This window comes from Doryrhamphus excisus, chromosome 11 (genome assembly GCF_030265055.1).
Source record: "Doryrhamphus excisus isolate RoL2022-K1 chromosome 11, RoL_Dexc_1.0, whole genome shotgun sequence".
Classification (NCBI taxonomy): Eukaryota; Metazoa; Chordata; class Actinopteri; order Syngnathiformes; family Syngnathidae; genus Doryrhamphus; species Doryrhamphus excisus.
Genome location: NC_080476.1, coordinates 13,032,863 through 13,045,835, shown reverse-complemented (window position 1 = coordinate 13,045,835; position 12,973 = coordinate 13,032,863). Strand labels below are relative to the sequence as shown.

The 12,973-nt window shown below is 51.8% G+C and overlaps 1 protein-coding gene across 12 annotated transcripts in view; it reads left to right on the top strand.

Annotated features, from left to right (window-relative positions):
- Positions 1-12,498, top strand: part of rapgef6 (Rap guanine nucleotide exchange factor (GEF) 6) — a 47,808-nt gene extending 35,310 nt beyond the window's left edge. For 4 of the 12 annotated variants that reach the window (XM_058086628.1, XM_058086638.1, XM_058086640.1 and 1 more), the window contains 21 exons: positions 267-374; positions 815-1,018; positions 1,348-1,456; positions 1,545-1,788; positions 2,457-2,468; positions 3,130-3,287; positions 3,447-3,461; positions 3,755-3,995; positions 4,076-4,243; positions 4,337-4,552; positions 4,941-5,152; positions 5,301-5,424; positions 5,979-6,002; positions 7,366-7,586; positions 8,256-8,429; positions 8,520-8,666; positions 8,736-8,855; positions 9,024-9,267; positions 9,633-10,156; positions 10,425-10,739; positions 10,903-12,498. In XM_058086628.1, the coding sequence (XP_057942611.1) occupies positions 267-374; positions 815-1,018; positions 1,348-1,456; positions 1,545-1,788; positions 2,457-2,468; positions 3,130-3,287; positions 3,447-3,461; positions 3,755-3,995; positions 4,076-4,243; positions 4,337-4,552; positions 4,941-5,152; positions 5,301-5,424; positions 5,979-6,002; positions 7,366-7,586; positions 8,256-8,429; positions 8,520-8,666; positions 8,736-8,855; positions 9,024-9,267; positions 9,633-10,156; positions 10,425-10,739; positions 10,903-10,925 (3,603 nt within the window). In that variant the 3' untranslated portion in view covers positions 10,926-12,498. The remainder of the gene's footprint in view (positions 1-266; positions 375-814; positions 1,019-1,347; positions 1,457-1,544; positions 1,789-2,456; positions 2,469-3,129; positions 3,288-3,446; positions 3,462-3,754; positions 3,996-4,075; positions 4,244-4,336; positions 4,553-4,940; positions 5,153-5,300; positions 5,425-5,978; positions 6,003-7,365; positions 7,587-8,255; positions 8,430-8,519; positions 8,667-8,735; positions 8,856-9,023; positions 9,268-9,632; positions 10,157-10,424; positions 10,740-10,902) is intronic. The other 8 variants (XM_058086629.1, XM_058086630.1, XM_058086632.1 and 5 more) reach the window with 8 other exon arrangements.
- Positions 12,499-12,973: the final 475 nt, after the last annotated feature.

Genomic DNA, 12,973 nt, shown 5'->3' with positions numbered 1-12,973 from the left:
AGGGCTGCTATGGGTCCACGCTGCTGTCAATCATCTTCACTGCGTGCTGCTGTCATCCCCTTCCCAACCATTAGTGACCAAGTACACTTTTGTTTGGATGGGTCATCCGTTTCTTACAAATTGTAGAAATGGGAATAGTCTGCTCCTCTGTAAGAAGTGCTGCGCAGTACCATGGTGTCCAGCAGAGGTCCCTGATTGATGCAGACCCCGCCTCCCGCGGTCACGGTGGAAAACACGCGGCGTTGACGTCTTTGGTCTGTCGGCAGGTGACGCGCATCGTGCTGCTGTGGGTCAACAACCACTTCAACGACTTCGAGGGCGACACGGCCATGACCCGCTTCCTGGAGGACTTTGAGAAGCTGCTGGAAAGCACGGTAAGGCCATGTTCGTCTTTGATTTAGGGTTCGATGTTAAAGAGCAACTGCACTTTTTTTGGAATCAATCAAGCCCATCATTCCCAATCCTGAAGGGGAACATGAATGATGCATTTGAAGGCGTGTTGTTGTGAGAAGCCAACTTTACTTTACTGTCCCCAAAAACCAGCGAGAACTACTTTACTCAAATCCCACCAGAACTGGGCTCAGGACACCCAGTGGGGACTGGGTTCACTGCTTAGGGGATGTCATACAACTTTAGGGTTAAGGATTAGTGTTGGATTAAAGGTAATGGTTGGGGTTAGTGTTAAGGTTTAGGAATGTAATTAGAATATATGCGTGTGTATATACAGAATGTATAAACTACACATGTATACTATATATGCTAACTATACGTGTATACATAAAATGCTTTCTTCTTTTGGCCATGCGCCTGGCAGAAAATGAAAGGCCATTTGAGGCTGCTGAACATCGCGTGCGCGGCCAAGGCCAAGTGGCGGCAGATCACGCTGCAGAAGGCGTCCCGGGAGGCGCCGCTCTACTTCAGCGTGCAGGGCGGCAGCGAGCGGGGCTTCGGCATCTTCGTGGCGTCGGTGGAGGAGGGGAGCAAGGCTGCCGAGGCGGGACTCAAGCGGGGAGACCAGGTGAGGCCTCCTCGATTCAGGGGCCAAGTGGGGCGGTGCCCGACTCAGCCACATCTCTAAAATGATCACAAAGTGCAACTTTTCTGCTGCATCATTAAACCGCAAGCGCAGTGCGCCTCACACTTCCTTTTTTGGTGTCACGTGCCATGAAAGATTAAAGAGTAAAGAGCGTCTCTCCATTCAGGCCTGCCGAAGGTTGATCTCCATGTTCTCTGCCTTTCATAGCAAATAAAATACATTTCCACGCTCTCCCTCCAGGTGGAGACTATCATAGCTTTGGTGTGATTCCTACTCGGGGAAAACCTGACCACATTGTGGCCTTCTTTCAGATTATGGAGATCAACGGGCAGAACTTTGAGAACATTTCCTTCTCCAAAGCCGTGGACATCATGAGGAACAACACGCACTTGTCCCTCACGGTGAAGACCAACATCTTTGGTGAGTACACCTGCCTCATCGGGAACGGACGCTGGCCCCGCCATCTTTTATCTGAGGTGACGAGCCGCCTGTCTCTTTGCGTGCGCAGTCTTCAAGGAGCTCCTCAGCAGGATCGTGCACGAGAAGAAGAATGGCGGCCCGCACATTCCCAAAATCCAGGAAAAGAAGGGCAACCGCTTCTCTATCCCGGACCTGCCCGGCGACATGGAGTTCCCCACCGACCACAAGGCCACCAGGAAGATGAAGGCCAACACCGTGTCGGGGGGGCGCAACAAGATCAGGAAGATGCTGGAGAAGACGCGCTTCAGTATCCTGCCGCCCAAACCCTTCAGGTAAGACGCTCAGGCGGGGTCTGATGCCCCCCTCCCGCCCCTGGCTCTTGTGGCCAGGTATGATGATAACGACACGTGACTCGTCTTACCGTAAACTTCTTGTATCTGCCGGCCGCCCTTAGCACGTTCCCAGAGGCCCGGGAACAGTAACGGTTTGCAGGCCGGGAGATGAAGGAGGAATGGCGCCCTAGTCCAGCACGAGTATGCTAACGTGTAGAAGCTAATTGTATTTAGCGTCATCGTGTTGAGCTACCGGAAGCAAGAGGATGGGATTCAACTTGGTCATCATAACCATCCAGCCTGTCCATTCAGGACTTCTTCAAGCTAGCCCGTTAGCATCCAACTGAACAAGGATGCTTTTATTTGCTGGTACGATCGTACGCAGATCCCGATGGGCGTCAGCAGTCAGTGGGGCGACGCTGGTGTAGACGCCATGACGTTGCGGCAAATGCTTCACAAAAAACGCATCCGATTTAAAAACAGGCGACGCAACTAAACGTGATAGAAAGCGGCCAGCGGCATTCCCAGCTGGATCCCACGCCTGCGTGCCGTACAGCGTATGGGACACTTTGCCGCTCGGTTTTGAACTCTTTAGCGGATTCTCTTTTATGTTGTCTTTTTTTTTTCTTTAATTTCCACGCTTTGCAATATGCTCTCTGCTGCTTCAGGGGCCTCTTTGGGTAAGATCTCCTCATCCGTGTGTCTCTCGCTCGCTCTCACCCACATCACATCCCATCCTCACACGTGCATGTGTCAGCCACACGCACACGCACACGCACACGTTACATACCACACGAAGTAAGTTTTACTCTCATATATACTTTGAAAGTTGAGATTCTGTAATACTTATTATTACACTTGTACATCTTACATCGGGTTGATTATATATTACATTTTCACTTTCATGCATTTTCATATTTGAGATTCTATTATTTGTATTTTTCAGTTAGGTTGCGGAAAAAGTTACAGTGTTACCAGAATAAAAACTGTTTTGGGATTAAAGTTACTGGGAAAATTCTGATAGAAAATAATGCCATTTTAGTAGCAGCGTTGAAATATTACAGTAAAAATGTTATTTCTATGAAAAGATCGTATAATGTTACTGGAATAATTTCTGACGATTATTAAAAAAGAAAAGCGAAATACTTCCCTGCAGGAATCATAAATTAATATTTGTAAAGAATATTCACACATATGCACATGGTTTGCATGTAATGGAGCGTCTCCATTCATCAGTATTACAGACAATGTTTCTCGTTACCTTGCTATCATGTACGAGGAATACGTGGATGGGGGGTGTACATGCAGGGCACCACTAACCTCCTGTCCCCCCACCCCCAGCGACGGAGGCTTGGGTCAGTCCCAGGACGACAGCATCGTGGGTACCAAGCAGTGTCGCCACAGCGTGGCCATCATGCCCATCCCTGGAAATCTGTCATCCAGCAGCCCAGACCTTCTCCAGCCGGCCTCCAGCATCCTGGACTTCTCCAACCCTGCAGGTAGGAGGCCCGCTCCCAGGCCACAACATTAGGTACATGTCCATTTAGCACGTGGACAACTCAGGGAGAGCGTCCAACTCCCATCTGTCTTCCTGCAGCACTCCTTCTTTTCTCTCATGTTGGTTTCCTGTCTTGTCTTCTCTCTCTCTGCTGCTCCAGCGCTGGGACTCTACTGTGAGTAGAAGGAAGCTTCTCACAGCCACTCTTGACTGTGCTGACATGTCCCATTAGGGGTGTCCAAACATCTTCCTTGTTCCCTAGAGGGCCTCATACAGGCAAAAGTCAAGGATTTGTTTTCATTGGATATGCAAAACCATTGTAATGTTTTTGATGAGGGGGGGCATGCACACACGGGGAATCAAGTCCAGTAGAGATTCAAACCCAGATCTTCCCGACCGCGTGGCCAGCATGCCAAGACTAGAATGATGTCAGAGACCCCGCCTTAGTGGCATGTCTTTCCCCCTCAGACATCCCGGACCAGGTGATCCGCGTGTTCAAGGCCGACCAGCAGAGCTGCTACATCATCATCAGCAAGGACACCACCGCCAAGGACGTGGTGGCCCACACCGTCCACGAGTTCGGCCTCCTGCCGGGCTCCGACACCTACTCCCTTTGCGAGGTGTCCGTCAGCCCTGAGGGCGTCATCAAGCAGCGCCGCCTTCCCGACCAGCTCTCCAAACTGGCCGACCGCATCCAGCTCAACGGCAGGTGAGCCCACCAGCCCTCCCCACCCCCGCCCACCAAAGCACCTTGAAAGCAGCAGATCAAGTCTGACGTGTGACGTGCAGGTACTACCTGAAAAACAACATGGAGACGGAGACGTTGTGCTCGGACGAGGATGCTCAGGACCTGCTGCGGGAGAGTCAGATCTCTCTGCTGCAGCTCAGCACCATGGAGGTCGCCGCCCAGCTCTCCATGAGGGACTTTGAGCTCTTCAGGAACATTGAGTCCACCGAGTGAGAACACAGCATTTTTATTCCATCTAACGGCGTCGGCCATCGAGTCCCTGACCCGGCATCTCCATCCTCCTCTCTCTGTCCGTCTGTCAGGTACGTAGACGACTTGTTCAAGCTGGACGTGTCGGCGGGGAGCGGCAATCTCAAGCAGTTTGAGGAGGTGATCAACCAGGAGACCTTCTGGGTGGCCACGGAGATCCTGAAGGAGCCCAACGCCCTGAAGAGGATGAAGACCATCAAGCATTTCATCAAGATCGCCCTGCATTGCCGGGAGTGCAAGAACTTCAACTCCATGTTCGCCATCATCAGGTGCGTGCTCACACTCAGACAGCAGGGGGCGCCAGAAGGCCATGTAGACAGTCAGCAGAACTTAGCTCCTTCAGTACTTGACATTTTGGCCACGGACAAACTTCTAATCAGGCATGTAGTGGTGGGAAGTGGTCAGGGTGGAAGAAGACCAAGGTAAATATTGGGGTGGGGTTTGGCGGCAACTGTGGGAGTGAGTGTGTCGGGGGTGTCCAAAGGTTTGCCAAAAATGATGAACTGATGAATTTTCTTTGGAGGACAAGGAGGGCATCTGTCATTAAACTAAACTAACCGTCCATGACCCCCCTGAGGGTAAAATGGGGGCGAGCGTACTGCCCTTTCCCACACCTGCCAGTGTGAAGGGACTGAGACTGAGACTTTGCGTCCACAGCGGCCTGAACCTGGCCCCCGTGGCGCGGCTGCGGAGCTCGTGGGAGAAGCTGCCCAGCAAGTACGACAAGCTGTTCGGCGACCTGCAGGACGTCTTTGACCCGTCTCGGAACATGGCCAAGTACCGCAACGTCCTGAGCGGCCAGAGCATGCAGCCGCCCATCATCCCGCTCTTCCCCGTGGTCAAGAAGGACCTCACCTTTCTCCATGAAGGTGCGTCGTTTTCAAACACTTCCTGTTTTGTCGTTAAGCGCTATTTAATACATTAATAATACATGAATAATAATTAAGAACATGATAAAAGATACAAAAAGCTACAAAATCAAAGATTCTTATTCTTGAATTTGTTGGTGCCGACCAGGCAACGACTCCACCGTGGACGGCCTGGTCAACTTCGAGAAGCTGAGGATGATCGCCAAGGAGATCCGACATGTGGTGAGGATGACGTCGGCCAACATGGACCCCGCCCTCATGTTCCGACAGAGGTACATTTTTTTTTTTCCCTGTTTTCGATCAGTATCGTTATGTCGGACATGCTTCCTGTTCCTGCTCTGTTCACTTCCTGTGCTGGGACGTCAGCACGCCAGCACTGAACAGGGAAGTGCGGGATGCGGCGTGGGGGAGCGTGATGCACCGCTGCCCCCTGCTGAGCCTCCTTGTGTGCTACAAGAGTGGGCGGAAGTGTTGGGACACTGCATTTGGGGAAGCCCCTCCCCTTTTCCTTTCTTCATCCAGCCCGAGGGGGGCGCCACAGATGCAGTGCCCGGCCATGTGGCTGTAAGCAGCGTGTCCCAACACTTGTGTCCCATGCGGGTGCAACAAAATATAAAGACATCAAATCCCGGTCACATGATGCACACCTGCTAGGACGACGTGGGGACATGTCCCATGTGTGCTGTCCTCCCATGTCCTGTCATGTATTATTTTTCTTCATGGTGGCATGTCCTCCATTATGAACATCCTGTCCCCTTCCTGACCCTCCTCCACCCCCCCCCCAAAAAAAAAAGTTGTCTTCAATCTTCGCACCTCTTGCTTGCAGGAAGAAGAGGTGGAAGAGTTTAGGGTAAGTTTGTCCCCCGTGTCCATTTTGTTTTGCCGCAGTGGCAAAAAAAAACCTCACCGTGCATCCCCCGAAACGCATGCCCCGCCCCCCCCAGACTCCCTCTGCACCATGCCTGTGTGTGTGTGTGATTATTAATCCTGCATACATTCACCTGACCCACACAGTCCGTCATCATCATTCTTCATCATTCGTCATGACATTAACGTGCATCCGTGAGTCTTAGACTCAGGTCATCCCTAACGCAGGCCACTGTCGCGGGCTAAAACTCAACTCTGAACCCCCGTCGTCACTTCCTGCCCCCCCCCCCCTCACTCAGCTGCTCATACCATGTAACATACCATGTCTTATCATGTCTACTATGTTGCTGACTATAGGGGTGTTATTTCATGTCCAGAGGGCTCTAATAGCCTTGAAAGGTGTGTGTAGAAGGTTCCAAGGTTGTCTCTTCATAGGAGTTACATTGTCGCAGGTAGTAAAGCTGCGAAACGTAAAACTCTGGTTATTGGCGTCCATCCCCAAACGCATAATCAGATTTTTCCCCAAATCCACACTTTGGCCAGAGGCTTTGAAAACCTTGGTTTTTAATACCAAATATCCACATGCTGGTGTGGACGATGGGCCAAACCGTGGAAAATAACGTAGTTGATGAGACACCCACCTACGTGCGGACAGGGGCTCCCAAGAAATGAATGAGTACTTTGTAAGTAAGTTAAAATCTCGGCACTTTCTTGTAGACCGCATCCTCTGGTGACACCCCTAAAAGGTCTACAGGGCTCTTCTAATGTTACAAATCGTCGTAAACGGGGTTTCTACGCTAACTACGAAATATTCCAATTATAACTAAGGAATGGTACTTTGATGCTCGTGTCTGCAACCCATGAACCGTCATGAAGGAGAGGTTATTAATAGCGCACACAATATGTGAGTGAAATAGTCACATAACGATAAAACAAGAAGTGTTTATAGATGGTATGTGGACTCCAGTCGCTTCACATCCACATCCCATAATATTCCCCCGATCCAAGCGTCAGCATCTTTTGTCCCACTAAGCTGTTTTAGTTGTGTTTTGTGTGTGTTAGCATCGTGAGCGGCTAGCTGCATGGACGTGAAACATAATACTGCTCAGTTTGCATCGACAGCGCTTCATTGTTGTGAAAAGGACACGCCCCTCGTGCATTTTAATTGGCTGCCCAAATGTGTGCGAGGTTTATTGATTTCTTACTAGTTTGTCTTTGTACGCCCATTTCCTGTTCCCCTGCATCCTCCTCCATTGGTCTCCTCCCTCATCACCTGTCCGACACTACCTGTCTCTGCGCCTCATCTGTCCCCCCCGCCCGCCCCCCCCCCCCCCCCCCCATCCCAGGTCTCTGAGCCAAGGCAGCACCAACTCCAACATGCTGGACGTGCAGGGCGGCGCCCACAAGAAGCGCATCCGCCGCAGCTCGCTGCTTAACGCCAAGAAGCTCTACGAGGACGCCCAGATGGCCCGCAAGGTCAAGCAGTACCTGTCCAACCTGGCGGTGGAGACGGACGAGGACAAGCACCAGATCATGTCCCTGCAGTGCGAGCCCACCTACACCACCAGTGAGTTGACCTGCTTGGGGTCCAACCGCCGCAGGGAGGGGTACCAAAAATGGACTTCTTCTGTCCTGAAGTTGGGTCCAGTACCAAAAGGCACCTTTCTACGGTGTAGTACATGCCTGCCCGCAACTAGCATCCTCGCACAAATTTTAGCTAGCAGATTAAAGGGGACCCATTATGCTCATTGTTGTCCCGTTGTATTAAGTTGTGGACTCCTATAGAGCAGCTACACGCAATAACCCGCACAGAGAACGTTCTAGATCCTCCAGAATCTGCACCTATTCCAACTGGATTTCCTTGGATTTCCAGAACGGACTGTTTTAATTTCTTCCACACATGGCCTCCTCTGACCACGCCCACTTGGCTGTCATTGGTCACTCCCAAGTACTTCCAGACTACTGCCAAACCCCACATTCTAATTTTGTGGGTATTGTAGTTGATGATCCTTCAGGGAGCTCCTGATCTACTGGCTGGAGACTCGTACTGTAGGTCCGTGTTTGCCGAGCGCAGCCATATTGCGCTTCAGCAACAGTTTGGTGGACGCTTCACGTTCACTAAAACATTCCGTGTGATTTGTCCGATGGCGCCCTTATCCTACCTGCATGTACCTTCTAAAAGCTGGCGTGTTGAGAACCATGAAGAAGTCCAACATGGCTTCCTTTCTCCTGACAGTTTCCAAGAACCTGAGTGACAGGCGGTCTGCCAAGTCGGACATGTCTCCTGTGTCCCTGCGGTCGGCGCTGCCCTCGGGGAAGACCCAGAACAGGGTTTCACAAGTCCTCCAGGTGCAGGTCCCTCTGAACCCCCTGAGGAAGAAGAGTACCGCCAAAGACGTGGGCCCCCCCAGTGAGTGCCGGATTTGAAGAGTTCAGCATTTATTTGAAAAAAATTAAGTCAATCTAATCCACGTCGATGCCGGTTGTTTCCCCGCTCCAGACTCCAGTTCCCCCCTGGGTGGGAAGAAGCCCCCAGTGAGCTCGGCAGACGAGTGGAGCTCCAAGAGACCTTCGGACGACACCGTCTCCACCGTCTCCTCCCTGCATTCCAGCCCGACCGCGTCACCGCAGGGCTCGCCCCGCAAAGGTCGGTTGCATCTGTGGCGGGCGTCGCCTCGACCGTGACTGACACGCCTTCCCTCTTTGCTCCTCCCAGTGGGGGGCGTGGTCAAAGTACAGCCCACCGGCCAGATGAACCTGTCGGGTTCCTCCTCGTCGTTGACCAGCGAGGCCAGCACCAAGGCCAGCACCGTCAGCCTGCGGAGCTACGGCATAGGTGGGGGGGGTGTGTGTGGCCATTTGATGGCGGCTTTATGACACAACCAATGTTGGAATAGCCAGCGTAACACGCGTGATACTGGTAGCGTAACACGCGTGACGCTGACAGCGTATCCTTGCGTCATACGCCAAATGCTGCAGTCTCCATTTTGGTTGGTCTGTGCAGGCTACGCCGTGCTGCCCCCCGGCAAAGCAGACAACTTGTCCGACTCCAGCCACAGCGAGATCTCGTCACGCTCCAGCATCTGCTCCGTTGACTCGGTGCCCGCTCCCGGCCACGACGAGCGCTGCAGCAACAGCCTCGGCGTCAGAACGAGCGCCGCCACCGCCGCCGTGTCTGTCGGCACCCCGACCCCCGAGAGCGTGGCGGCGATGCACTTGAATGTGGACTACAGCCAACCCAGCACGAGGTAGGCAAACCGGGCTAGCTTCCTGTCCGAGCGTACCGTGTTTGGGTTGTGTTGCTTTTGAGGATGGCGTACAACGCCGCAGCAGCGCAACCGATGTTGTATCAAACGCCATCAGTAGCGCTGATGAGTTGATTGTGAATGACGTGTAACACGTGTGGCTTTCACACCGACACGACTACCATAAACACATCACAGGACATGCGGATGGCGCCATCTGGTGGCGGTCATAAAAATACATCAGACGTTTCCTACAGCCGCAGCTTTATTGTTTTATTGATACACGTCGTTTTCATACACAAGGAACAGGAAGTTGGGACCTCGCATTTCCGGACTTCCTGACAATTTTTTTGTGCCGTCCTCCGTAGCGCTTCGTCCGCGGGGTCTCGAGGCTACGCGACGCGGGCCTCCACCTTCACGCCGTCTCTCTCCACGGAGGAGCTGACCCCCGACCTCACCTCCCTGGACTCGGTGGCCGACAGCGGGCGCGGCAGCTGGACGTCCTGCTCCTCCAACTCCCACGACTCCTTCCAGAGCCTGCTGCCGTCTTCCTGCCGCCCCTGGGACCACGGCATCCACGGACACCCGCTGGGCCTCCTCCCCCACCTGGGTGGCTTCAAACCCACGCAGCCGGCCGGCGTCGCCATCGAGGCGGACGCCGCCGTCCGCGCCAACGTGGACTCCGGCTCAAATGAGCTGGCCGGCCTGTCGCGGCAGAGCTGGGCCTCGTCCGGGTCGCTGTCGGACGCCTACGAGGGGAATTACGGGACGGTCAAAAGGAGGGCGGCGGCGGAGCAGCCCTCGTTGTCCTCGGCAACCAATGACGAGGGAGGACAGAGCACAGACCCCGCCTACAAAACGGTGACGTCGAGCACAGACAAGGGTCTGATAGGTGAGGGCTCAGGCGGCGAGTGATAGAAAGTAGGCCCCTCCCCTTAGAAAGCCAAACGTTAGCTCCTCCTCCTGGTTAGCTTCAGCTAGTGTGTTAGCATCGAGCCTCCATCATTCATTCGTTCCTTTCATGTTTAGCATCATTTGTGTTCTTTCACTTTTCATTTCATTTATTATTTCCTTCTGGTCCCTCCCACCACCCCCACCCCCCTCCCTCCACCCCCCTCCTGTTTTCTTTTTTTGGGGAAACTCCGCCCCCCTCCATCCAGTTTACTGCATCACGTCCCCCGCCAAGGATGAGCGTTACCGAGCCCCTCCTCCCACCCCTCCAGGCTACCAGGGTCTGGCTCTGGGGGACCTCAAAGACTGCGTGGTGCTGGGGGCCACGCCACATCCCAGGCCCCCCCACCTGAGGCCGCCAGACTACAGCGTGGCCATGCAGAGGAGTAAACTCCTGCAGAGCCCCTCGGCCGCCGGCGGCCTGGCCGTGGCCCGGAGGCTCGGCGGGACCCCCGGGGGTCGCGACCGCGCCGGCACGCCTGCCGACCACCTCCCGGCACAGGAGACCACCGACAGCGAGGAGGGTACGTCACCTGCTCGCAGCCCCCGCAATGATTGATAAGATTGTAAATCCTGTCTGTGTGTCTACAATCCGACTGCGGCCCGACCATTTCCTGCTCAAAATGAAGTTTGCAGACATGACTATGGCTTTTATTTTGAAGGTTTTTGTTTTTTTTTATCTTCCAGATGAACACGTATCGGCTGTGTAGACGACCTGCGATCATGTGACCTGCCCGGCCTGAAAGACTCGTCTTAAAGACGATTCACGTGGAGGAATAAAGACCTGCTTTTTTCCTCAAAACGCCGCCGTTTGATGCTAGCTATGTTAGCTAGCCTCCTACCTCCCGGACCTTTTGGAACAAGCCTTTATTTGGCCAAGATTAGACCATAAGGCTAAAAGGTGTTGTGTTTACAGTGTTGATTGGACGAGAGCGCTAGCCCCGCCCATTCCTGGCTGACCCCATTGTTTGTCATTCCATGTTTGTATATTCCCAAGAGGACAATTTGGGATGATGTGGACGTGTTGGTCCGTCTGCTTCCTTAGCGTCACTCACAAGACTTGAAGCACTAATTTAAATATGATATCAGGGCGTATGATATCAGGGCGTATGATATCAGGGCGTATGATATCATCATCATGTATTGATGACAGACAGGAGGTGTCTGAAAATGAATATTTTTAAATATAAAACAATCAGATAAATGTTTTTGATTTTTGCTAGCGCCTCATCTACCTGTCAACTTGCTGCTGTCTGTGTGTGTGCGTGTGTGTGTGTGTGCGTGCGTGCATGTGTGTCTGTGTGTGTGTGCGTGCGTGCGTGCGTGTCTAACAGAAAAGGGAAAGCATACAGGTTTGTTTTTTTCAGGAATGTTGATTGACCCGCCAACCCCCTAGTGCTCCTAGACCCCCTAGACTTGTGGATCTTCCCTCTTAGACTTTTCCCAACTTGTGTTTGGTGTCCTGGACCTTGTGGGTCAGTCACCCTGGACGGCTCCTTAGTCACGGAGGCCTGTCGTGGACTTCCACGTTGAGCCCTGATTACGGGTGTCCTGGAACCATCCATGGTCTCCTAGATCATTCTGCCACCAAGACCCCTGGTGGTTCCTTTTGGCCCCTATAGTGGGAGTCCTGAGCCTGTCGGGGGTCCTCATGGCACCTATTAAGGCCCCCTGTCAAGGACATGTCAGTATGAGTCTTGTGTAGGTGTGAAAGTGTTGTACAAAGCTTGTAAAAAGCATTTTTCTGCCCTTCCGTTGTCCCGTGAGATGTTGTTTCATAAGACGAGTGAATGCCGGCAGAAATGCACAAGAAGCTTTTTATTATTTTTAATGTGGCGCCACAAAAAGTTTTCATGACTTAAAAGTGGCGCTCGCCTGGTTGCTGTTTTTTTATGTCTTTTACAAAGACAAACTCCATTAGGCTTTGTATGTATTTAGTTTTTTTTACCAGTGATTGTACATAGTTGCTGTTTTTAACACGTTGTTTAAAAAAGGAAGCAAAAAGGAGAAAAAGTCTACTGATTGATGAATTAGAATTAGGAATGAATAAAACCGCTCAACCCTTCCTGTGTTCTATTTGTCTCCTCATTGTTGATTGACGGATTAAAGGCAACTTCCTGTCTTGGTTGATGGCCACAACATTAGGTACGGCTTCACCATGTCATGGGCGCCAAAATGAAAGCCTTTTTATTTGTGGAAGCACCCAAAAATGGCATAAAATGCCAGTGTTTGAATTTGGCGATTTTTGACAAAAAACGTAAGGGGTTAGTATGTCGTTTTTTTCATTTTTTTCAACTTGCTGCTAATGCACTTTTCTGGTGAAAAAAACACGGGAAACCTCACACACACTCATTAGGGGCCCCCTAGGGGCCCCAGACACAGACACCCCACACACTCATTTTTTTCAACTTGTTTTCAACAAGTTGAAAAAACTGAAAAAAAACAACATACTAACCCCTTACGTTTTTGTCAAAAATCATCAAATTCCAACACTGCATTTTATGTCGTTTTTGGGTGCTTCTGGGGCCCCTAATGAGTGTGTGTGAGGTTTCCCGTGTTTTTTTCACCAGAAAAGTGTATTAGCAGCAAGTTGAAAAAATGACAAAAAACGACATACTAACCCCTTACGTTTTTTGTTAAAAATGACCAAATTCAAACACTGCATTTTATGTCATTTTTGGGTGCTGCTGGGGCCCCCTAAAAAAAACGACATACTAACTGTTAGTATGTCGTTTTTTTTCATTTTTTTCAACTTGCT